Source organism: Cryptomeria japonica, chromosome 1 (assembly GCF_030272615.1).
Source record: "Cryptomeria japonica chromosome 1, Sugi_1.0, whole genome shotgun sequence".
Classification (NCBI taxonomy): domain Eukaryota; kingdom Viridiplantae; phylum Streptophyta; class Pinopsida; order Cupressales; family Cupressaceae; genus Cryptomeria; species Cryptomeria japonica.
Genome location: NC_081405.1, coordinates 34,069,717 through 34,094,778, shown reverse-complemented (window position 1 = coordinate 34,094,778; position 25,062 = coordinate 34,069,717). Strand labels below are relative to the sequence as shown.

The window sequence follows — 25,062 nt, the reverse complement described above, 5'->3', positions numbered from 1 at the left end:
CTCAAAATTGCCAAGGCTAGGAGCACACAAAATGATGAAGGCTCAGATTTCACTCCAAAAGTGCTCAAGGCATGCTAAATTTTCCTTGTTTTACAAGGTAATTCATTCAATTCCATTGCCTTAAAATTTTGCTCTCTCTCATAGATTGAAATTAAAATGCACAAGGGAGATTTTATTTCCTCATTTTACAAGGAAGATTTTATTTCCTTCAAAATTAACCCTTTAAATTTTGCTCAAGAGTGGAAAATCGATCTCCATAAGGAAATCTCAAATTTGTTTCTCATTCACCATTTATTCTCCAAGGGTGAAAAATCAAATCCTACAAGGAAATTTCCAAAATTTTCTCACCTTGACATTTTACAATTTTGCGAGATGACAACCTTACCTCAACCTACACCTCTTCCTCACTAGCAAAGGTTAACGACTAAAGAAACTACTACCAATTTAAAACCATACTAAAACACCTAATCTAAGCAAAACGTGGGGGTCCCCATTTGCAATGGGGCAATGTGTGAAAACGTCACAGCAAGAAGTACACTGCTACTTCACAACAACAAACTAATGACTCTAGGACACTCATATATATGAGTTCTAGTTGCAATTACAAACAAAAGTCAGCCACATACATAGCTAACCATCTTACAAGTCGTCCATTGAGTTTATTTCATCAAACGTGTAGTAGGTTAGGTCCTAATTAGCCCATACATAAACCAATATAAAGAATCTCATCATATGCTTCACGGATTAGCTTAATCAGGTTCAAAATGTTATCCTCACGTAATAATCGACAGATGCACACACTACATTCCTTCCACAAGTTGGCCATATCAAATGTGCAATAGGTTTGGCCCAGTAAAAAAGGATTCACACACGGCTCCCCAAATAGAAACTTGTCATGCGGATCTGGCCAAGAATCAAACTTATCATAGGGAGCATCCACCCTTAATTTCCAGCAGCCCACGCTCAAATCAACTGTCAAATCATTCCGAAACACAAATCAGGTCTGCTGGCTACATAGTAACAAACAAGTGAGCCATACCAAGAATCCAGAAACACGGGATACTGCTAATACTTGTGTAGGCATACTCACCATACAAACCGCAAGTCATTACACTTGAGCATTAGAAGGTACAGACCTCTTCCGGTTGCTAGAACAAACTCACTGTCTAGGTAACAATATCAAATAGTCTTGGAATAGACTTCCAGACCACTTCCATCAACTTGAGGAAATGCACCATGGTAATACACATGTTTCAGCCAATTCCATAGTCATATCAATCAATGGGACTGCATAAGACTACCATAACTCAAAAAGCACTGACATGACAATGAAAGTAATAAAATTAACTATCAGAAGTAGCTGCAACATACTCCTCAATGACAACTTTTGCCTCATACTTTGACATCAATGACAACTTCTGTTCAACAAAACATAGTTATAACAGCAGATCTGAACAATAAATGCTGATATTGATTTGACAATAGATGTAAGCAAAAGAAATACTTGTGTAACAACAGCAAATAGTGAAACCCTAACATATTTAAATAATATGACAAATATTGCAGGGGTCTGACAATAATTAATGCTGATATAGATATGGATGTTCATTTGCATCAAAACTACTCCAGTCCCTTCTCTTGAAGCATCACACTCTAATACAAAAGGAAGTAAGAAATAAGGAGCAACTAACACAGGGCATGAACTCATTACCCTCTTGTGCTTGTCAAAAGCTTGTTGTATTGAACTTGACCATGAGAAAGCTCCTTCCTTTGTCATATTTATCAAGGGTTTAGCCAAATATGAGAAACCCTTAACAAACCTCTTGTATTAGTTGCAAAGACCAAAGACACCTCTCACCTATGTCATGATCTTCAAAGGGGGCCAATCTAAGATTGCTTGTATCTACTATTGATATACCTGGACATCTTGGGTACTAGCTATATGCCTGAAGTAAAAAATCTCTATCATCCCAAACTCACATTTGGATGCTTTGGCAAAGAAAGACTACTTCTCAAGAATATCAAGTACCTCATAAAGATGCCTCAAGCGATCCTCACAAGTCTTGTGTAGACAAGAATGTCATCAAAGAATACTATCACAAGTTTTCTCAATTAGTTAATGAATACCTGATTCATACAAGACTAGAAAGTGGCACATGCATTTATCAAACTAAAAGGCATGACCAAAAACTCATAATATCCACAATGATATTTGAAATTTGTTTTGTGCACATCTTCCTCTCTTACCTTACCTAATGATACCTTAATCGAAGATCAATCTTGGAGAGCTAAATTGCCCTATTAAGCTCCTCTATCAACTCATCGATCTTGGGAATAAATTATTGATCCTTAATTGTCTTCTTGTTGAAAGCCTTGTAATCAATGCAAATTCTCATTGTGTCATCCTCCTCCTTGACCAAAACTACTGAGGAAGAAAGGGGTTGGAGCTCAACCTAATGTGTCCCATGTCAAAGAGTTTCTTGATTGCTTTCTTTATCTATTCTGTGTGCCTTCTGGGATGGTGATAAAGAATAGAAATGAGTGGCTTGGAATGTCTCAAGCTCCACTATGTGTTAAAATCCTCTATTTAGTGGCAATCCTAGTGGTATGTCATTGAATACCATACTATGCTTATGCAGAATAGACTGAATACCAACATGATAAGATTTTTCATCTATGGATGAAGTTGCGATTATCACCAAACAATGTGCTGCCCAAATTGCTTGCCCTTTTTGAAATGATCTCTCCATCCTCTTTGTTGACATATCTCTTTGGGCTTCATTTGCAACCAGTCGAAGGACTACTTCCATTCCCTTCGATTTGAATTTCAACGCCATAGTCTGATAGTTGTGAGTAAACTCCCAAGGGAATGCCAACATTGCACACTTAACACCATGTTGCTCTCTCCTAGACCCATAATATAGAAGTCATCACACATAGTGTGTCTACCAAATGTTATATCAAGTTGCTATATATGGTGCAAGGAAAGTTGAAGCTATCTGCTACTATGACATTGAATCTTTCAGAGACCCTTGTTCCAAATCCTCTTTTGGATACCAAATTCTCATCTATGAAGTTGGGGGTTGCCCCACTATCAATCAATGTCGTGACCTTTTTTCCCATGTAGAATTCAATGAACTCTGAAAGGAAGATACATAGGATCACTAGAAAGTGTGGCAAAGGTGCCTTCCAAGGCCTCTTCTTCTTCTTTACTTTCAAGTTCTAGTTCTTCTTCTTCAATCTTGGGTTCAAGATTCTCTTTTTCTATTCTTCCTCTCATATCATCTCTATGTAATGTACCTATCCTCAGCCAAGAAATCTATGACCAAGGTCCCATGGCTCCTTGCAAGAGAAGAACAATTTCTTCCTTCTAAGCTCATTCTTGGATTCTTCTTGCTTACTTGTTCTTTGTACCATATCCCTCTTATAACGAACTTCTTTTTGAAATGGTTTCTTTAGCTGTGACTTGGAGTACAATTTGGTCTTAGATAATAAAGTTTATAAACTCAAAGCTCTATTGATGGCTTCCTTTGAGAGGCTCGGTTGATCCTTCCCCAGATAAAATAGTTAATCTCTCTAACAGATCAAGTGCTATGATTGATAACCTTTGGAGTTTTACAATATCACTGTCTATTGTTCCACATTGCTTAAGCTGAGCCAACCCTCTAAAATAGATCTCTAAATCTTTCCTATCAAACATTTTCGTCAATCTTTGCCTGAATTCTTCCAATGTAAAAATAGACCTATGTCCTTACCTGACCATCTTGTTGATGTGTTTTTTACGACACCTCAAACACAGAATAAAATACTAAGAATTCTATCCTCTCTTGAACAAAGAAACCTCATATGCTAAACAATGTGATCAAATAAGGCAACTCCAAGTTTTACAATGTGAACAATCGACTTTAACGTTGGATAGACTCAGTGTATATGATGTGATATGCTGGTAACACAAAGGGATTTACATTTTTCTGGAAGGTGGAACACTTAATTAACTTGGAAAGTAAAAAGACAAAAGATGAAAGGTTAAGGAAATCTAATTTAGAACTACTTGTGAATTCTCCAAATTCAGTTTCATGCATGTTTTTGTAGATTATTTTATAGATTTACGTGTTTTTTAATGTACAGAAAATTTGTAAATCCCAAATCTGAGTCAAAGTTTGAGCCTGCCAAGTTTTTTCTACGTCCAATTTTTTGAACTATGATACAAGGTTAATGTATCATAAAACAATGTAAACTTCTAGGTTGTGCTGTTTACATTAAAAATAAATTTGACTTGTGTGTCTGTTGTGACCATTTCACACATCGCCCCATTAAAATGGGGACCCCCTCTTTTTTGCTCGGTTTTGCCTGTTTCTCTCTCTGCTTTTGGGGTTTTTGAGTCGTCTGGATTAGGGTTAAGCCTTAGGGTTTCCGTTTTGATGATTTTAAGCCAGAGTCCAGTCCAATTTTGAGGCTTGTTGAGCATCCTCGCGTAGATGCAATTTTTGAAATAAGGTAAATTCGTCAGAGGTCGAGTAAGTTGGTCTAGGTTCAGTCGGAAATTTGAATGTAAGTCCAAATTTTGCCTAGGTGTTGATTATGGAATTTTGTCTGATTGAATAATTTTGATCAAATTTTGAAAATTTTGATAATTGATTCCGGGCATTGGAAAAGTCTTATTGTTGCCTTGTCAAGTGTTTAAAACTCTAAAATCATGATATTTTGGCCTAGGGAAGCAAAATCGCTCCTGTCCCTCAGCCAGGGACCAGGGCGAAAGTGATATTTTTATGCATCCTGGTTATTAATTTGTTTCATTTGTCTTGTGCAGGGTCGCCAGGAGATGCGTTTGAACGCGAATTGAAACCTTTGAAGATTTTGAGATTTGAAAATGGCGAATTTTTGGAGTTTTAGGACAAATCGCTCCTGTCCCTCAGTCAGGGACCAGGGCGAAATGTCTTGTCTGGACCATTCTGACTTCATTTTGATCAAGCTAAAACATCAAGGACGTGATGGAAGATGGAATAAACGTGACGGAGCGTCCAGACTTAGTCGTTTGCGAAGAAAAGATGAACATTTGCCCTTAAGGACAAGTTCGCTCCTGTCCCTCACTGAAGGACCGGAGCTTGTTTCTTAAAATTTTACTGTCCTTGCAGGATCAGGACGAATTTTGGATTGAAAGAGATAAAGGGAGGCATGTTCTGTCCATTGAATATAATTTGAAGAAATTTGCAAACAAGGAAATGTGCCAGGAACAAAAATCGCTCCTGTCCCTCACTGAAGGACCGGAGCTTGAAATCCAAAATTGCCTTGTCCTTGAAAGATTTGAATGATTTCGCAATTTGAGAAGAACAAAGGAAGTACCTCTTATCAGTTGAATATAACTTGAAAATGCCACCATGAGGAAAATTGGCCCTAGAAGCAAGTTCGCTCCTGTCCCTCAGCCAGGGACCAGGGCGAATTTTAGTGATAGCTCCCGTCCCTCTCTCAGGGACCAAAGCGATTTTCCTTATAAGGCAAGTTTTGGGCAAAGATCAAGTAAGTGTTAAGTTTAAGGCAAGCAAAGGGGGCGTAACGAATCCATTGAAGATAATTTGAAGATTGCAAGACGCCAAGAGAAGCTCATATTGTCCTAGGTGCTCCTGTCCCTCTCCAAGGGACCAGAGCGATTTCTTCCTTAGACAAATTTCTCGCCAAGATGAAGCAAATTCCATGTCAAGGATGAGTGAAGGGGAGCATGGCGGATCCGTTGAAAACAAGTTTGAAGGTTGGCAAAGCACGAACAAGCCTACAAGTGAAAGTTCGCTCCTGTCCCTCTCCTAGGGACCAGAGTGAAATCTCTAAGTATACTTAAATTTTGAAGGCCACGTTCGTTTCAAGTGTTCGAGAAGGAATAAAGGACGTAATTTTACGCCTTGAAGATAATTTGACATCAATATGATGAAGGAATTGCACTATAATGCAAAGTTCGCTCCTGTCCCTCAGTCAAGGACCATGGCGATATTCACTAAATTGGCCATTTCTTTCAAAAAACCACGTCAAGGCAAGGTCACACAAGGTCGAAAATGTCTTTGGGAAGATGATAAGCAAGGAACCAAACGTCAAAAAGTGATCAACTTGAGCAAAGAGGCAAGTTTGCTCCTGTCCTTCAGTCAAGGACCAGGGCGATATTCATAAAATCAATTATTTTCTTTCCTAGATCACATCAAAGCGAAGTTATATAAGGTTGAAAATGTCATTTGAAAGGTGACAAACAAGGAGTGAATGTTAAAAAATCACAAATTTGAGCTAGAAACTGAAGTTCGCTCCTGTCCCTCAGCCAGGGACCAGGGCAATAATGATCATAAGGGGCATTCATTTACGACATTGAATCAATCAAGCACAAGATTCCTATTGAAATTGCCATTTTTAACGTAAGGGAAGTGATTTTGAACGTCAAAAACGAGAAATCAAAGCCAAAATGAAGTTCGCTCCTGTCCCTCAGTCAGGGACCAGGGCGATATGGTTTGTACCTCTTTACATCTCCCAAATTTTGGCGCTAACATAATTTTCAAATCATATTAAATGCTAAAATCGATGAAATTTGAAATATCCAATTAAAATTAGCATTTAAAAATTGCGTTAAACATTTAATTAATTATTTTTTGCCTTTAAAAGATCGAATTAATTAATTACGAAGGCATTTTTAATTAATTATTAATTTTAAATAAAAAATAAATTGGTGCGCTTGGATTATATTTTCTAGAAGTCGGCCTTAATTTTTAATTAAAATTTGTTTTAAATTGCTTTATTTGCCAAAGTCGGCCTAGAGGGGATTGAGGAGGTGAGCGCCTATAAAAGGAGGAGTGGTTTATTGCATTTTAAAAACATCACTCAATCGTCCTTTGCATGCGAAATATCAAGAAGACAAGGTGCGAATTTCATCAAGGTGGTGTGAAACATCATAAAAGGGAGTGCGAACTTAGGTTGGAGTTGAGCGAACTTGCCATCATCACGTTGAAGACCCCTTAGGTTGGCGAAGTTACTAAGGAAGGTGTTCGCTTGAGGAAGATCACGTTGAAATCTTCAAATTTCGATTTTTGCCTAGGCGATTTCCTTATTTTGCATTTTTAGAGTTAGCTCTCAAGTGAGGTATGGCGAAGTCTTCCCTTGTCTTGAATTTTCAATATTGATCTTAAATTTTGAATTTTGAAATTTTGAATTTCCTGTAGCTCAATCGAATTTAGGAAATGATAACTCGAAGACTTATCATGAAGTTTCCTAAATTCAATCTCTAATCTAATCTATATTTTTATATTGCAAAATCTATTTCTTATTATGAAATGTTGTGTAGGTGTTACGATGGCGACCCCGAAGGCGGGAGCATCCACCAGTCGTCCAGCCCTCATGAAGGAGGATCAAAAGAATGAAGAAGTGGAGACCAAGATCGTGTCTAAGTGGAGCAACATTGGAGATACCAACTTGGGCAACTTCAGTACGAAGAAGTTTCGAGAGGTCCCTTACATTGGCAAGCCATCACCTGTCGCCAGGAGGATAATTGAAAGTGGCATCATTAAGGCGGCCGGCTTCCCTCCAGCAATCCAGTGCCATGAGTTGATGATCGAGTGTGCTCGCCATTATGATCCTCAGTCCAGATCGATCGTATCCAAGGAGGGAAACACTTTGGCTTACCTTTCAGAGGAGGCTATAAGTGAGGCTTTTCATCTGCCAGAGCACAGAGATATGATCTACAAAAGCATAGAAGGAGCTAGGTCCATGTACGAAGATGATCCAGACACTTGCCTAAGCATCATCAATAAGAACTGGTTACTCAAGAGTCGTCCTCGCCTGAGCAAGATTCCGAATACACCACACAGGATCGACTTCCAGGAGGAGTACAGAGATTTGATAACACTGCTCAATCGAGTCACAGGAGCCCCTCAAGCCTTCTATTTTGAGAAGTGGATGTTCTACTTCATCCAAGTGATAGTTCAGGGAAAAGGAACAATTCATTGGGCTAGAATGATTAGCCATTGCTTGGACGTACAGTTAAGGAGATTGAAGGCTACCAAGTCTTTCCACATGAGTTCATACATCATATATGCCTTGGTTAGGAGCTTTGAGTACGCAGGACTACCTCACAGAGGAGTGATTGGAAGAGGACCCGGCGAGGTCAGAGTCTGTGATTCCTATGTTCACTTGCATCATCTGCCAGGAAGTAACTACAAGTTAGTTAATGATACCTTCACGATGAACATCACCAGGACGTTGCAAGGCGGAATTCACAATAGGCTATCACAAGATGCACAAGAGCTAATAAAGAGGTATGGTGCTTGGTTCATCCAATTTCCGAAATTTACTTATATTAGAATTCATGGATGTCCTTCACCTCCATACATGTTGCCGAGATATCCGACAGACAGAATGGTGTTACTTGAGGTAACAAGACAATTGGCAGCCTATGTGAAGGCATTCAGACACAGGCATGGAAATGGAGTTCCTGTGCCTATCATACTAGGAAATTCAGTTGAGGTATGTCCCAATGCTCTAGCCATGGATGATGCAGAGAAGGAGTTAGCTTTATATTCATTTTCATTCTTTGCTTTGAGAGAGAGTTTTGATCCTTATGGGCATATAGAGGAGACAGTCGGAAGAAAATATAAGCATGAGTTTCAGATAGAGGACTTTATGATGAATCTCTCAGATGATCTTGAAGTGAAAAGAAAGATGCATTCCAGACTACCTTTGGACTTCATCAGGAAAAGTAAAATTTACAGAGTGGCCGACCAAGCTCAGGACAGTGGCAGACATCTCCAATCATCTTATGATCGAGAAAGCAAATCAGTGAGGCTAGATTGGAATGAACCCGAGATTGTGGATCTAGATGCCTTGATGGCTCCAATTTTGTCTTGTACTCGCAGATGGGTTGATGTGCAGCATCAGAAGTTGAGAGAACAAGGCATATCTATGACTTTTACTTTGGAAGAAAAACCAGCTGAAGGTGGAGCAAGTGTAAGTGAAGGTAATCTTAATACCAGGAGCGCAAGTGAAGGCAACCTCCGAAGTGTAAGTGAAGGCAATCCCCATCCTAGAGGCTCAAAGAGAAAAGAAAGGCCTGAGAAAAGAGAATCCTCCAAGAAGAAGCAAGAGGCCAACCAAGATCGTTCATCCGGCACATCTTCTCGACAAGAGAAGAGGACACTTGAAATGGAGGAGTCTATGGAATCAATGGTACAGAACGATAAACAAGAAGAAGGACAGGCAACTCAACGCTCATCAAACCAATCTCTCCAAGTCAATGAGCTACATGAAGACAAGAATGATAACGAAGTGACATCTCCTCTCAGAGAAGAAGAAACATTGCTTAAGGAGATACAAGTTAGAGAAACAAGATCCGCCATTCCAGATTGGTTAAAGGAGAGACTGACAAGGGTGATTGTAATTGAGGACGAAGATAATGTGATTGATTTAGAGAGCCTTGTCGGAAATTCTCAGGAAATGACAGAAAGGAGGAAGGCCACTAAAATGTCCAAGATGATCAAAGATGAGACAGGATCCAGGAAATTACAGATAGCTACACCAGCAGTGGACAAGTATGAAGGTGAAATCCTTGCAGAGGAATATGATGTGGAGACATTTGAGCTCGGTCCACTCACAGCCGAACAGACACTGGATGAGGCCACTGATTCATTTGAAGCATTGAAAGACAAGCTTAGGGAAGAAATGGAGAAAAATAGAAAGCTTGAAAGAGAGAGAGGTGCATGGAGAACATATTTCAGCCATCTCAATCAGCCTTTGGGACGTCAGGATCTAGCAAGATCACCCGTACAGGCACTTCTCCTTCAATCAATTGGTGAGGCAGAGAGAGTCAGGAGTTTGGTCCAGCTTATGAGCTCTTGGATTGACAAGTCTCATACAGTTGCTATGGAATTTGTAACAAGGATGATGCAGACTATTCACCGAGCTATCCAGGTTCTTGAGATTATCCACAATTTGATGATAACGGTAGCCGCCTTTGCTCATACTAAAGATGTTATCATTCCTGTCCTGCAAGTAATCAGACAAACATCGAGAAAAGTCCTAACACAAGAAAAGATAGTGGATGGTGGACCTCATAGTTTACTTCAGTGATCGACTTTACTCCAGATGAAGGAAGTTCTCTTTGAGGACATTAGTACTAGATGCAATCATGTTGAGGAGGTTATCCACCCAATCCAGGATAGAGTGTTTGAGGTACTACGTACTATTCTTGGCAGGAGGATCGAAGTTGAGACAGATGTGGATTTGCAAGAATTGGAGGAAAGAGTTAAGGTCATCTTTTGCAAAGATGAAAATGTTATTACAGATGAGCAACGGGACCAGACGTTTGCTACCATGCTCCTGATTGAGAAGACCAAAGAACTTGAACCTGAATGGGACGCTGCTCTTCTCAAGGCTTTCGATCAGGTCATCCACTTGGAAGAACAAATGAGGAATCTTCCCGAGATTCCAATTGCTGAGATCGAAGGAATCGTATCCAGATTCATTGCATATGCTAAGAAGGAGCATTGGAAAGGGAATAAGATTCTAGAAGAAAGGTTGTTATAGATGACATGGCACCTTAATTGTCATTGGTCTATGTCTCCTAGATTTTTGTGCCAAAATTTAATATTTGGCTATGCATTTAATATTGTTCAGTAAAAAGGGGACTATTTGTAATTTAGGTGTCATAATCTTGGCCATTGATCTTCTTTTTGATCTGGACCGTTCATTGTAATTGAGGATGCTATTTATACCCTCATTTCTTTTCATTTTGAGACAGATAGATAGAGAGAGGAAAAAACTAGAAATTAGTGATTGGAGATTAGCAATTGGATAGAAGCAAGTATTTTGTAGCAAGATTGAGCTTTGAAGAAGGAATTTCAAGCAATTGTTGTTCATGATGGCTTTGAGATCAATAAAATATTGAAGTTATGGTGTTTTATTGCAATTCTTGTGGTTATTTTCATGGTTGTTCGTTTTCTTGAATCATTCTCAATCAAAGTAGTATTTTAATTTGAAGGACAAAGTGTTGGACTCGATCGTCGGTGAGATTCACTTTCCAAACCACTAGCTTCTTGCTGATTGTAGGAACGCCTTGCGTGGTCAACTGGATCAACTTGAATCACTTAAACTTTCAATCATTGTTGTATCTTGGATATGTGCCTTTGTGGTAGTGTTTATGATCCTTGATGAATTGAAAAAATCATTTGTTACCTTAGAAGATCGCATCAATTTCAATTGAGTTGTTACCTTATGGCAATATTGAAGTTGGTAGAATCTTGCCCAGTCTCGTCCGCATTGAGTCATTCTTAGGATTAGATTAGACTTTATCTCTTGCAAGCCCTACTCTTTTGATCTTTTTGAGAACTTGTTAGTATTAGGAAATCCTGTTCCTGCAGTGCGGATTTGGCGTAAGACCCCTTGATGAAACAGCAATCACAACGACCACTGGTGCTTATCCACACATAGAGACCCTACTTAAAAGAACATTGAAGTCACCCTAACTGATCCTTCTTGCGGTATCTTCAGCAGTTAGAGATTTTATTCAAGAGAGGATAAGGTACCCTTGGGTATTTTATTCTGTGTATGATTGTGTACAAAATACACGTCAACAGTGTCCTTTCATGCATAACAGTATTATGTTCTGAGTCAGCTACATCCCTCATGTTCACAAATACCAACCTTATTAGAAATCATTTTTACAACATGACAAGAAGGTGAACTTTGCTGATTAAATTCACCCACTTACCCGTTTCTTCTCAGCTTCCTTCCTTTCTTGTTCCAGTCTGATTTCCCTGTCAAAATGGATTACCCAAATAAATCAGCCACTTGCATGGACCACTTAACAAACTTACTTTATGATATCAATACAAGGGAGAAAGAGAAAAGCTATTTTTAAAGTTTATAATATCAACGCGAAACAAAAAATTGTAAGGATGTATCACAAGAAACTGCCACATGAAAAAAAGAGGAAACTTGAAAATGATTGAATTCAGAGAAAAACTTCCTATCTATTTGTATAAAATGAAGCTCAGGCGTGTTATCAAGAATTTCACAGTAGTGAAAGGCTTTCTCATCTTGGTATTGCAGACAAATTTAATTGTGTTTTGTGTGACTCTTAAGTTGAAACAACGAACCATCTTCTGCTTAATTGTTCCTTCTCTTATACTTGTTGGTCTTGGCTAACCAATAAATTCCATTGGCAAACTCCCCTACAACTATAGCTCTATAATGTCTTGGCCTTCTTTACACCAAAAAGATTTCTTTGGTTGCATATGGCATGTAGCCCCAGCTATTCTAGTGTGGAACTTGTAGTGGGAAAGAAATTCAAGAATTTTCAGGAAGAAAGCTAATTCTTTCGAATCAGTTATCAGGAAGATTGATATAGCAATTTCAGAATCAGTGAGGGCATTCACCATCAAGTCAAAAAAGATTAACTCGTGCTTCACTTCTTGGGATTCTTACATTCTATCTAAGTGGGATTCAATTTCCTTGCCATTCAAAGGGAGTTTAATGGCGAATAAGCCTCATAGAGTTAATAGAAAGGAAATCAAATGGGAACCTCCAGATTAGGATTATATCAAACTAAACTTTAATGGTGCTGTGAAAGGCAATCTGGGTAAGCTTGGCATAGGTTGTGTCTTAAGAGATCATCATGGTGGTATAGTATCAGCTTTGGCATCATATATCCTGGTAGGAACAAACAATATGGCTGAAGCTAAGGCTCTAGTATCAGGCATTAAACTGGCTGTATCTCTGGATATCAAAAAATTAATCATTGAAGGTGACTCAATGAATATACTCTTTCAGCTCTTAAGTAGATGGATTCCTCAAACTGGAATATAAACTATGTTTTATAGGAGTCTTGGCAATTGCTACCTTGTCTGTCAGAGTATCAAGTTTCTCATTGTTACAGAGAGGCCAACAAAGTTGCAGATAGACTAGCAAATGAGGGTGTTTCTTCTCAGCTTGCAGATCGCATTTTCAACAAAGAGGAAGTGGCGTCTATTCCAAATTTGGCCCCATTAATTGTTAAAGAATCTAATCCTTCTCTCTAGATGCAAATATCTAGATCAATGTTGTGGGCATCATTATTTGCAAGGGGAGCTCATTTTATCTAATCCTTTTTGGTTTTGCAGGTTCTATCTTTTCATGTCATTCCATATGTGCCACTTTTGAAGATGTCATCATGATGGCATCCTTTGATTCATATCCCCATATTAAAGATTTGCAATTTTTTTTCACGGTATGCCAAAGAGCTTCGGCTGTCCTTTCGCTTGCGCATTTCCTATACATGTGGAGCCAAAAGAATTTCTTGCTTGTGCGAAGTCATTTCAATATTAATGTCTCACAGCACCTTGGGTGTTTAGGTTTGCCACGATTTATATTTCCCCAGCTTCTCTCCAAATGCACCCACCCTCTGTTTTTGTGTCTTGCTTATGTTTTGTGTAGTGTTTTTTCTTCCTAGTTTCAATGGCAACTTTGGCTAACAAAGCAAATGCACAAATGGTGACCTAGGCTAATAAAGCAACTGAGCTATACAGGCCCTTCAACTTCAGAATCAGGCTTCCAGTCAGAAGTTAGGGATACCCTTTGTCGGGCCATTTCTCAAAGGAGCACTTATGCAGGGTATTTGTTTTGCATAATCGCCACGTCGATGAGGCCATCAGAGATTTAATTGGCAAACATATCTTGGCTCTTCCTTCCCCTTGGCTCATTTTCCTGTCTCAGGTGCTCTCGGTCCTCTCAAACTACCTAGTTTGACTCAATCTTATGAACATATTGTTCATATAGCTTCTGAATTTTCTCATGAAGAATTCATAGCTAACCAAGCATTAGATGAAGTTGTGAGAACATATAACTTTCATAATGGCTTGGAGGAAATTGGGGGGCTCTTTTCAAGGGAAGATTTACAAGCTAATGAGGCAATTGCATCTATTTCTGATGCCTTTAAATTTTCTCTGTGTGATGTCCCCATCCAATTTCTAAACAAGCAACCAACTGTTGTGACCTAATCACACATCACCCCGTCTCAAATAGGAACTCCCTTAACTTTTAGCCCCTTTCGGTCGTTTGGTCTTGGTTTTTGTGGGTTTTGGTGGCAATCTCGTCAGTCTCTCCGCTTCGCAGATGTTCGAGGGTCATTTGGAGTTAATCGGCTTCTCTGTCGAACGAGTTCTATGAAGTCTAGGGCCTATTTTGTCCCTTTTAAGGGTGTCTGCCTTCTGTCCTAGATTTTAGGGGTTTTTGTTAGGGTTTTGGAAAAACTGAACATACAACTAGAAGTAGGACCCTTTAAGGGACCTCCCACTAAAATTTGAGCCAAAACGGAGCAACTTTCTATTTTTAGAAAGTTCCTATTTTTTAGGGATTTTTCTTAGTCCCAGAATGTCGTCATTTTGCCAAAAATCAAACTTACTATTTTTAGTTATTTCTATTTTTAGTAAGTTTCTATTTATAGTAAGTCATTCCTGCACCCTGCCTAGGGGTCTAACGCTGACACTTTAAAGGTTTCTATTTTTGGAAAGTCGGTACTGACAGGGTCAGTCAGACAAGGCGACAAAGATTAGAAATTTGCAGATATTTCTAATTTCGGAAAGTCAGAAAGCAGACAGAGAAGCCGGAAATTGGTTAAGTGCGGGAAGCCCATGCCTGAAATGGAAAGCTCAGAAATTCACCAAAGTTCAGGAAGTCACTTCAAAATCACAAGGAGATCAAAATGTTCTAAGTCTGGAAGATTGAATGATGAATTCCAAGAATCCATGCCAGGGTGAAAATTTCGCCCAAAGGAGTAATTGGGTGCCAAAGTGGTCTTCTCATGGACAATTCACAAAACAATGAATTCCTCCCTCAGGAGGAATTTCCACCCTAGACCAAGGATGGGCACCAGAATGGAGAGTGCATGGAGAAAAAGACAATTGCAAGAATCGTTGGCCAAGTCAAAAATGCGCCTGGACATGAGGGAGGGTGCTAAAATGGTGTACCCATGGACAACGAGCAAATTAAGGAATTCCCTCTCCTAGGTAAAATTCCGCCCTAGAGCAGTGGAGGGTGCCATATGGGGGTCAACATGGAAAACATGAAGAGTGGAGAATTCCTTGCCTTAGTTAAAATCACGCCCAAGGAAGTGATTGGGCGCCAAAATGGAGAATGCATGGACAACGAATAAAGTGCAAGAATCCTTGACCAAGGCATTTTAGCGCCCAAGAGAGGTAAAGGGCACCAAACTGAGGGATAGAAGAAGTCCATGGAAGTGAAGAAATTTCCTTCCTCAAGCCAAAAATGCACCCAAGTGCTTAGGAGGGTGCTAAATAGGAGAGGGCATGGAAGACAAGACAAATGGTGAATTCCTTGACCAAGTGTAAAATGCGTCCTAGCCCTAAGAAATTGCGCCCAAATGAGGAGTGTTGAAATGGCCAAGTCAAGGAGAATCAAGGAAATGATGATAAAATTTCAAGACAGTGAATTCCACGCCCAAGCTAAAAAATTGAAATTTTGCCTAAGGCATGGAAGCCAAGGGGTCAAGGACGAATCAAAGAGCAAAATTCCCCTCGGGCAAATTTTTTAATTTGCCATTTTTAGACACCGAATCTCGCCGTAATGGGGAAATTTTTATAGAGACATGGAAATTCCTTCAAAAGCAGGAGACGACAAGTGAGAATGGAATCAAGAAAATCCTGAGAGAATCCTTCAAATTCCCTCCAAAATTGGAAAGAGTGAAAATCAACAAGTTGGCGAAGAGAATCTTCCAAGTATGACGCATGACTTGGTGCATTTAAGGAAATTTCTAAATTCAAACTCACCCGCATGGGAAGTTTCTTCTGCATGGCGTAGTAATTGGGGAAAGTATGACGCGTCATGAATGCAATTGCTAATTTAATGCCTCTTAAGAATTCTATATAAGTTTGGAAAGGCATTTCATTTCTCACGTGCAAGATTCAGGAAAGAAGAAGTGGAGAAGTGAAGAGTGGTCATACTTAGTCTCTGTTTTCATCATTTTCAAGGTGCTTCCCAGATGGCAGAATCAAGCAAGGCAGCTACTCTCTCCAGGCAGGCATTGATCAAGGCGGAAGCGGAGCTCAGGCAGTATATGAAGCATGTCCTGCCAGGTGTGCTGATTTAATTAACAAGCAATGGTTGCTAAAGCCTAGGGTGCATGCCTCCAAAATGCCAAAAACTCTCACCATCTTCGAGTTCAAGCAGGAGTATGTGGACCTGATAAAAATGCTAAGCAGAGTAATGGGTTGTCCACATTCTGTGAACTTTGAGGCCTGGATGTTCTTCTACATAGGCAAGATTATGAATTCAAATGCACTGATCGACTGGGCCAGATTGATCAGTCACTACTTGCACGAGCAGTTGAAAAAATTAAAAGAAAAAAGGTCCCAGTCATTTTTCATGAGCTCCTACTTGTTCTATATGCTTGCACGAAGAGGAGGATTCGATGGGCTGCCAGCAAGAGGAATCATGGGTTGCGGACCAGCTCAGCTGAAAGTACATGAGTGTTATCCCCAACTGCATCTTCACAATGTCAATTCCTATAGGTTGGCGAATGACACCTTCACCATGTACTTGACACGGCTTATGCAAAAGAAGTTGCATGTAAGGGTGTCGCCGCAAGCGAATGCCTTGGTCCAGAAGTATGGAGCTGCGTTCTTGAAATTTCCTAAATTCACCTACATCAGGACGCAAGGATTCTCATTCCAGTCATACAAGTTGCCAAGATATCCATCAGACAAGCTTGTATTGCTGGAGCTCATGAGACAGTTAACCGCCTATGATCAGTTGCAGAAGAAGAAGAAAAAGCAATCAATTGAATTTCTAGTTGTCTTGGGTGACTTCATGGAAATATGCCCAGGCTTGGAAGCCGCTGAGAGTGCAGCAGGGGAATTAGCTTTCTATCGTCTGCCATTTTATACATCCAGGGCCCAATATGATCCTTACTGCCAAATTAGAACGGTTGCTGGCGTCAAATTCATACACAAGTTTCACTTGGAAGATTATTGGGCAGGTGTTAAGGATGACCTTGAGGTCCAGAAGAGAATGCATTCCAGATTGCCCCTCGACACCATCAGGATAAGTGAAATTTATCAGGTGTCGGATCAGGTGAAGGAAGATGCAGATTTGATACAACCTAAATTCGAGAAAGTAAAGGACTAGCCTATTCAGTTGCCAGATTGGTCAGAGCCCGAGATGGACGATTTGAGTATCTTAGCTAGACCGGTGCTGAAATTCACCAAGCACTGGATTGACAGGTAGATAAGGAAATTGGCGGAAGGGAATGTTCATCTAACATATCAGCTAATGGGAAGTCTAGATTCCCACAGTGAGGCAACCGAAGGCTCTTCGCAGGTTCAGGTAGGAAGGGAAGTTCGGATGGATAAAGGAAAAATATGCCCAAAAGAGACCAAGGATAGCAAAGAATAAGGATATCCAGCAGGAAATCCCACAGGAGGTTCAACAGGAAGTCCAGCAGGAAGAACCTCCACAAAAGAAAGCAAGGACGGAAAGAGATCACTCACCAGCAAGTTCCTTGAGTGTGCAGGAGGTAGAGATGTTTCCACATACCACAGGTCCACTTATAGAGAGCATTCCGGCACCAGATATACTCAACATTAACACTTCACAGGGACACCATTGGCCAAGAAGTCAAAGGCAAGAAAGTCCCCCTCATCAGGAAGAGGCTCGCCAGGATAGCTTCGTGGAAGCTATCTTTGGTGAAATGGAGGAAGAGTCGCAGGAACAGGAGCATGTAGAGGATCATAGTCACTCCATCCCCACTCTCGATTGGCTGGTGGGAAGGCTGACAAGGGAATCAGAAAGGGAAACTGATTCTGCTCGGGAGTTAGAAGAATTATTGAAAAGGATGGATCAGCCAGCAGAAAAGAAGGCTCCTCGAAAATTTTCCAAGGTTGTTAGGGGAGAATCTGGATCCCGGACCTTGCACATTGTTGAACCTGGAGTTGATAAAGACAGAAATGAGATCAAGCAGGAGAATTATGTTATCAGACAGATTGATCTTGGCCATGCTTTTATAGGTCAAGTAATGGGAGACTTTGAAGAATCTTCCTTGGCCATGAAGGAGAAACTGCTGAAATCAAAGGCAAAATGTAAGCGGCTGAGGGAAGAAAATAGAGTCCTATACGAGTACGTCAGGAGTTTCAAAAGACCCCTCGGGGAGGCAGGTCCTTCATTCACTCCTCCTTCCTCCCTTCCTAAGGAAGTGGTCGATGATGCAGAGGTTATTAGAGCGATGGCGCAAAATTCCAGGGAATGGATAGAGGATGTTTATACTGAAGCAGGAAAATTCATTGAAGACCAAGCTCTGCTTCATTCAAAGTTTGTAACCCTCTTGAACAGACTAGAGATAGCAGAAGGATTATGGGAAGATGTACACATTTACCAGGACTTAACCATTCCACGACTCAAGGCTCTGACGAAGGTTCTGATGTGACGTATTCACACATCGCCCCATTGCAAATGGGGACCCCTGCTTTTTGCTTTCTAGGGTTTGTTTTCTAGGTCTTTTAGGGTTTTGTCTGTTAGCCTTTGCAGGATGAGTGTTGTCGAGGGGATCGTTGGATTGCAGGCTCTGCTTGAGCCAGGGTGAGTCCGAAGGGTCCCAGAATTAGGGTTTCCTTGAGAGTCTTCCTTAGGGCCTGGTTTTGCTCTTGTTGTTAATTGTGTCTTGCTTGGTGAGCGAGTATCATTCTTGGAGGTCCGAGCTAGGTCAAGCTGGTGAGTGATAAAGTCTGGAATGTCATCCTGATCTTCAAATGCCCTGAAATTTGGCTAAGTCTGGAATGTCTTGATCCTGAAATTTGACTAAGTCTGGAAAACTGAAGAATCCTCCAAAAACTAGATTTTGCAATATAACTCCTGGAGGTCCGAAACCACTCTCAAACATCCTGAAAGTATATATGGAATATAAAATGATCCTGACGGAGAGTTCAAAAAGTCAAATTTCCCTCCTGACCCTTCCAAAGGGTCCAGAACGAAATTCTCCATAAGACATTCTAGTTTGACCCAAACTTAGAACCAACTCGTTCCTAGGCATTTTTGAGGGCAAAACACTTGTTTGGGTGGAGAAATGTGAAAATGAAGTCAAAATCTTGGCCAAGATTAGGAATTTTGCTCCTGACCCTTCCAAAGGGTCCAGAGCGAAAATCTTTATAACTCTTGTTTTCCTCCTTATTTTGGCTAGGCGTTGGCTTGATGGGAGATGAATGGGTATGTTTTTGCCTTGTGAGGTGGTTTGAAACTTGAAAACTGAGCAATTTGGCCTGGAATGAAAATTTCGCTCCTGACCCTTCTAGAGGGTCCAGAGCGAAAATCTTATTAGAGCTTATTTCTTCCTAACTTTGGCCAAGTTTTGATGTGCAGGGTCTCTTGGAATGAAGATTGGACTTTATTTGATACCTTTGTGGATTTGGAAGCATGTAAAAATGAAGAATTTTGGACAAAATGGTGAATTTCGCTCCTGACCCTTCCAAAGGGTCCAGGGCGAAATTCCCAAAAGGCTCTTATTTTGCAATGAAGAAGGTCAAGTTTTTGACATGAATGGAAGAAGAATAGCTTGTTTTTGCCTCCTGAAGAGGTTTCAACTTTGAAGAATGAGGGATTTTGCTTAAAACCTAATTTTCGCTCCTGACCCTTCCAAAGGGTCCAGAGCGAAAATCTCTCTGAGGGATATTTCTTGCCTTGTTTGGTCAAATTGAGGAGTCTAAGGCATCATGAAAGGAAGAATGAGCATATTCAAACCCTTAGTCATGAAAATGAAGGATTCTGGCCAGGAAAGGCAATTTCGCTCCTGACCCTTCCAAAGGGTCCAGAGCGAAATTCCTTATAAACACATTTTTTAGCCTTTCTTGGACATGAAATTCTATTCCTAGCACAATGAAAGATGAAATCCCACTTGGCAAAGAGGTTTCAAGGTGAAAAATGAAGGATTTTGGTCAGGAATTGAGCCAAATGGTGAATTTCGCTCCTGACCCTTCCAGAGGGTCCAGAGCGAAATTCCTAAAAGCACCTATTTCCTTGCAAGGTCAAGGCAACCTTTTTAGTTTTTATGGCTTGAATGGGTGCGAGGAAGAGTGTTTTGCATTTTGAAGATAATTGAAATTGTCAAGAAGAAGCAATCAAGCCTATAACATGATTTTCGCTCCTGACCCTTCCAGAGGGTCCAGGGCGAAAATCCTAAAACCTATCTTTTCTTCCAAAGATTGGACTAGACCAAGCTTAGACATGGGTTTGAGAGGACTTTTGAATTGCCTTGAAGTGGAATTGGATTGCTAAGAATGAAAATTTTGAAGCCAAGAGGGAAATTCGCTCCTGACCCTTCCAAAGGGTCCAAAGCGAAATTTCCAAATTCTCCCTTTTTCTTGCAAATTTAAAACAAGATTTTGCTATTCATGACTTGGATGGGAGTGAGGCGTGATGTTCCATGCCTTGGAAATGATTTGAAGATGAAAGGATGAAGGAATTGCCCTAAAACCTAAAAATCGCTCCTGACCCTCCCAAAGGGTCCAGAGCGAAAAATCCAAAACCAGTGCATTCCTTTCAAGTTTGTGCTAAGACAAGGCTAAACCAAGCTGGAAATTGCCCTTGAGACCACCTTTGAGTGGATGTTTGTTCCAAAAAATGATGATTCTAGGTCAAAGAAGGATTTTCGTTCCTGACCCTTCCAAAGGGTCCAGGGCGAAAATCTCAAAATCCCCTATTTTGGCTTGCAGGAACAAACCATGCTTGGATTGAGTGAATGAAGAAGACCATTGACTAGCCTTGGGAGGTGGATTGAAGACAAAATGATGGAAGAGTAAGCCTAAGCAAGGAAAATCGCTCCTGACCCTTCCAAAGGGTCCAGGGCGAAAAACCCTAAATTCACCTTTTTCTTCCAAATTTGAGTGAGACTAAGCCTGGACTACAAGGAAAGAACCTATTTGGAATGCCTTGAAGAGGTTTTGGACCTTCAAAAAAGAGAATTTTGAGCTCAGGAGAGAATTTCGCTCCTGACCCTTCCAAAGGGTCCAGGGCGAAATTCCCAAAAATGCAATATTTCCTTCAAAGTTTTGATGAGCTAACCCAGTAATGGAGATAAATGAACCCTGGAGATTGCCTTGGAGGAAGTCAACGATCAAACTAAGGTAAATTTTGACCTAATAAGCAAAAATCGCTCCTGCCCTTCCAGAGTGTCCAGGGCGAAATTTACATTTTCACCTAATTTCCTCATGTGAAATGATAAAAGTTTGAAATGCAAGACTTTGATTAGGTCAAAACAAGCATAAGCTCGCCTTCCGAGAGATTTTGGAGTCGAAACACAAGGTATTCAGGACCTAATTTGAAAAATCGCTCCTGAACCTTCCAAAGGGTCCAGGGCGAAATTCTTGAAAATACCTATTATTCACCTTGTTTAGGCTAAGTTGAAGGCAAAATGCAAAATTGTGATGGCAAACCTAGGTTGTGAAGATTTTGATTCATGAAGCAAACTAGCCTAGATGAGAATTCAAACAAGTCTTGAAATAATTTAGGCCTTCATCACTTTGGATATTTCAGTGCCTAAGAAGCAAAGAGCCTTCATTAAGCCTTGATCAAACCTTGATATTCCTCAATTTTCACTAAATTAGCCAAATTCAAGACATTTGGGGAGTCTAAATCAAGTTCACATAATTTAAGGCATTTGCAATTTAATTAATTAATTTCTAGGCCTTGAAATAATTGAAAAAATCCACCTTTGAGCTTTGGAATTAATTTAAAAAATTATGAAAATTATGCTTAAGCGCTCAAAAATCATTATTGTGCCTTTACAAACAAGTCGGCCATCTTTTGAGAGGAATTTTATTTTATTTTATTCCCTATTTACCAAGTCGGCCTTGAGGGAAATCAAGGTGAGCGCCCTATATAAGGGAGGTGTATTGTAGCATATTCAAATCATTCTTTCATTATCTCTCATTCGAACTTGAAGAGCATATTTGGAGGTGCGAAATTGAGCAAGTTGGAGGATAATTTCCAGATTTTGGAAGGTGTTTGAAGGCGAATTTCCAGATTTTGAGAAGCTAGTGGAAGGTGAAGCTTTTGAAGGCTAATTGAGGCATAATTCATCCAAAGGAAGACCACAATTCAATCCTTATCCGGAAAAATCTGATCTTCTTTCTTCATTTTTCAAGGTTCATAGTTAGGCTTTTAAAGGAGAAGGTATGAAGAATCCTTTTTGAAGTTCTTATTCAAGACTTGTTTTGATTTCATAGCAATCTTTTAAGTCTTGAAAAATCTAATTTCTATTCATAATTAATTTGAAAATTTAGAATTCTTGAATTTATTTTGTCATTTTCAAATTAATGTCTAATATGTTCCCTTGAAAGGTCTTAGATCCTATGCTATAAGATATTATATTCAAAGACTAACTTTAATCTTTTGTGTAGGCATCAAATGACGACCCCCAAAGCCGAAGGATCAACTACTTGGCAGACCCTCATCAAAGAAGATCAAGTCAGGACAAGGATGATCTCCTCCAGTCCAGCATCATTAAGGACGAACTTCTCCATCTATCTTCCAGTCCAGCATTTGAAGGAAGGCATCACCAAATTGGCATCAACCAAGTGTTTGACAAGGTGGCATCCCAATCATCACTCCTCCATTCGGATTGGTCCACCTCAGCATGTCCAGATTCAATGTACCTGATTCATCAAGAGATGGCACTAACTTCGGTGTTCCTACCCCGGCTATCCATTGGTCGAATATTCCAGAGAAGACATGTGTCCAAATAATGCAATTATTTCATTGGTCAGAATTAAGTTTGTTGTAACAAACCCTAATTAGGGTTTCATTGTAAAATCTTGGCCATTGATCTCAAATTGATCTGAGCCATTGAATTGTATTGAGAGCATTATAAAAGGCTCAAGCTCTTCATTTTGTAAAGGCTAATAGTTAGTCAATAATAGCTAATAGTTAATAGTTAGTAATAGAGGCCAGAATAGTAGAATAGCAATTAGAGTAGATTAAGAAGTGAAGGCAAGACATTGTTGCCTTAATTGTAAAAGACTTCTTTTCATTGAAGATATGGTGGAATATGTTGTTTCTTTGCAATGTGCATGGTCTCTTGTTGAATCTTCATTTTTGATGATAGATGATTAAATTGAGTGAAGAAAATTGTTGAATGCACCTGTGTGGAATTTGTCTAGTCCATACCACTAGCCTCTTACTGATGGTAAGTGCGCCCTACGTGGTCAACTGGCATAAAATGAGCTTAATCTTAGGTCGTTACACGTCTATTGTTCATGCATTATCTTGAATGGTGATCATTGTCAGATGGTGTACGATTTGAACAGATTGAAAGCATCCCTTAGAAGATCGCACTGAGTTGGTGTTGAATTGTTCAACCTGATGGTGAGACCTAGCCCAATAGGACTCCACCTAGTCATTCATCCATCTTCTCGCATCCTAGATAGTAGAGTAGACGTCCTGAACCCTGCATCTTTTGTCATTTGTTTATCTTCCAGTTAGTTAATAGGACTTGTGATTCCAACAAATTGGACGTTTTGGTCATTGAGTGTAAGTCCCCTTGTGATTCCAGCAAATCACATCATACCGTGAAGAGCTTATCCACAGGTAGAGATCCTACATAACAGAACCTTGGAGTTACTCTGACTGATCCTTCGGCGAGATCTTCAGCAGTCAGGAACTTTGCTCAAGAGAGGATAAGGTACCTTTTAGGTATTTTATTCTGTGTTTGGTCATGTACAAAATACACATCAACAGGTTCCAAGGCAAATTCTGGTTGACGGGAAAGTGATTTAGGAAAATGAAGCTTATGATTTTCCCCGATGGTTCTACGCTGTCTGCTCAGGAAAGAACACCTTCGATAAATTCAATGTAGACTCCTTTACTTTGAAAGAGTCCATCAGAGGCGTGCAGGAGGAAATCATTAGTGCAATTGAGGCATTGTTCGTGAGGAAACTCAATGATGATGGAATAACAGTGAACTCCCTGAAATCTCAGTTGCACGATTTCTTCTTCGTAGGTTCATTCCCCAAAGAGCATTTTGCAAATGTTTCTCCATTTTCCAGTATAATGACGAAGACACAGGAAGTCATGATGGAGTGGGAGAGCTTCTTTTCCAAGAGCGAGGAAGAAATTGCCTTGATGGAATTTGACATTGAAAATGTGCCAAGTGTCTCCATCAGAGAGATGGAAGTCGTAGTCAGCAGATTCATTGCATAAGCCATAAATGAGCGGGATAATGATCGTCCATTTTTGGACGAGAATCTTTTGGTTGAATAGTAGTGGCATATTTACTGCTGGAGGTATTTTGACTAAGTGTGGGTCAAGTCAATGCATTTCGCCGTCGGATGAGGAATCTTCTTGCATGCAGCCTCCTTATTTATGGTTTTATGACAGATTCTCCGTGCATGTTGCCGTAATGTGGAATGATGGACATTTATTCCTTGCATAAAGGTGTTCGTTATATTTTGGGCATGATCAGCATCATGGGGCGTATTTAATGCACTAGTGGGCGCTATTTTAGGCTTTTGAATTAATTGTGCATGGGCATAATGGTTTATTTATTACCGATTCCCACCTTGTTGCACCTTGGGTGGAGAATCTTCTAGGGTGAAACCCTAGTTAGGGTTTGCATGGCTTGAGGCCTATATAAAGGGGTGACCCCCCTTGGGTGGAGAATCTTCTAGGGTGAAACCCTAGTTAGGAGAGATTATTGTCTAAGATTGTTGCATCAGGATTGTTGAAGTAGCCAACTTAATGCATTGTTCGATTTTGATGGTGTATTCTTGTTCTATTTTGGCAATCTGCATGGTCTTGCTCTCTTCAATTAGATTAGATTTGCTTATATGTTGCTAGAAGAACTGGATCTGATAGGAGTACTTGTTGCAGAATCTGAGCTCATACTTTGGTGTGCAGTTGATTGTTGTATACCGTGCAAAGTTAGCCTGAGCCTTTTGATGTGTATACGCTTAACTTCGATCATCAGTAGAGATTGTTCGATCCGATGGTCCATATTGATGATCTGAAAAACCTCCACGCACCCTTTGAAGATTGCACCGCCTTCGTGTAGTTGTGCTCTACTGGCGA

The 25,062-nt window shown here is 40.0% G+C and overlaps 1 protein-coding gene across 1 annotated transcript in view; it reads right to left on the bottom strand.

Annotated features, from left to right (window-relative positions):
• LOC131048662 (large ribosomal subunit protein bL9c) overlaps window positions 1-25,062 on the bottom strand; it is a 60,188-nt gene that overhangs the window by 16,099 nt on the left and 19,027 nt on the right. The window contains exon 4 of the mRNA XM_057982707.2: window positions 11,729-11,774. Coding sequence (XP_057838690.1) covers window positions 11,729-11,774 — 46 coding nt within the window. The remainder of the gene's footprint in view (window positions 1-11,728; window positions 11,775-25,062) is intronic.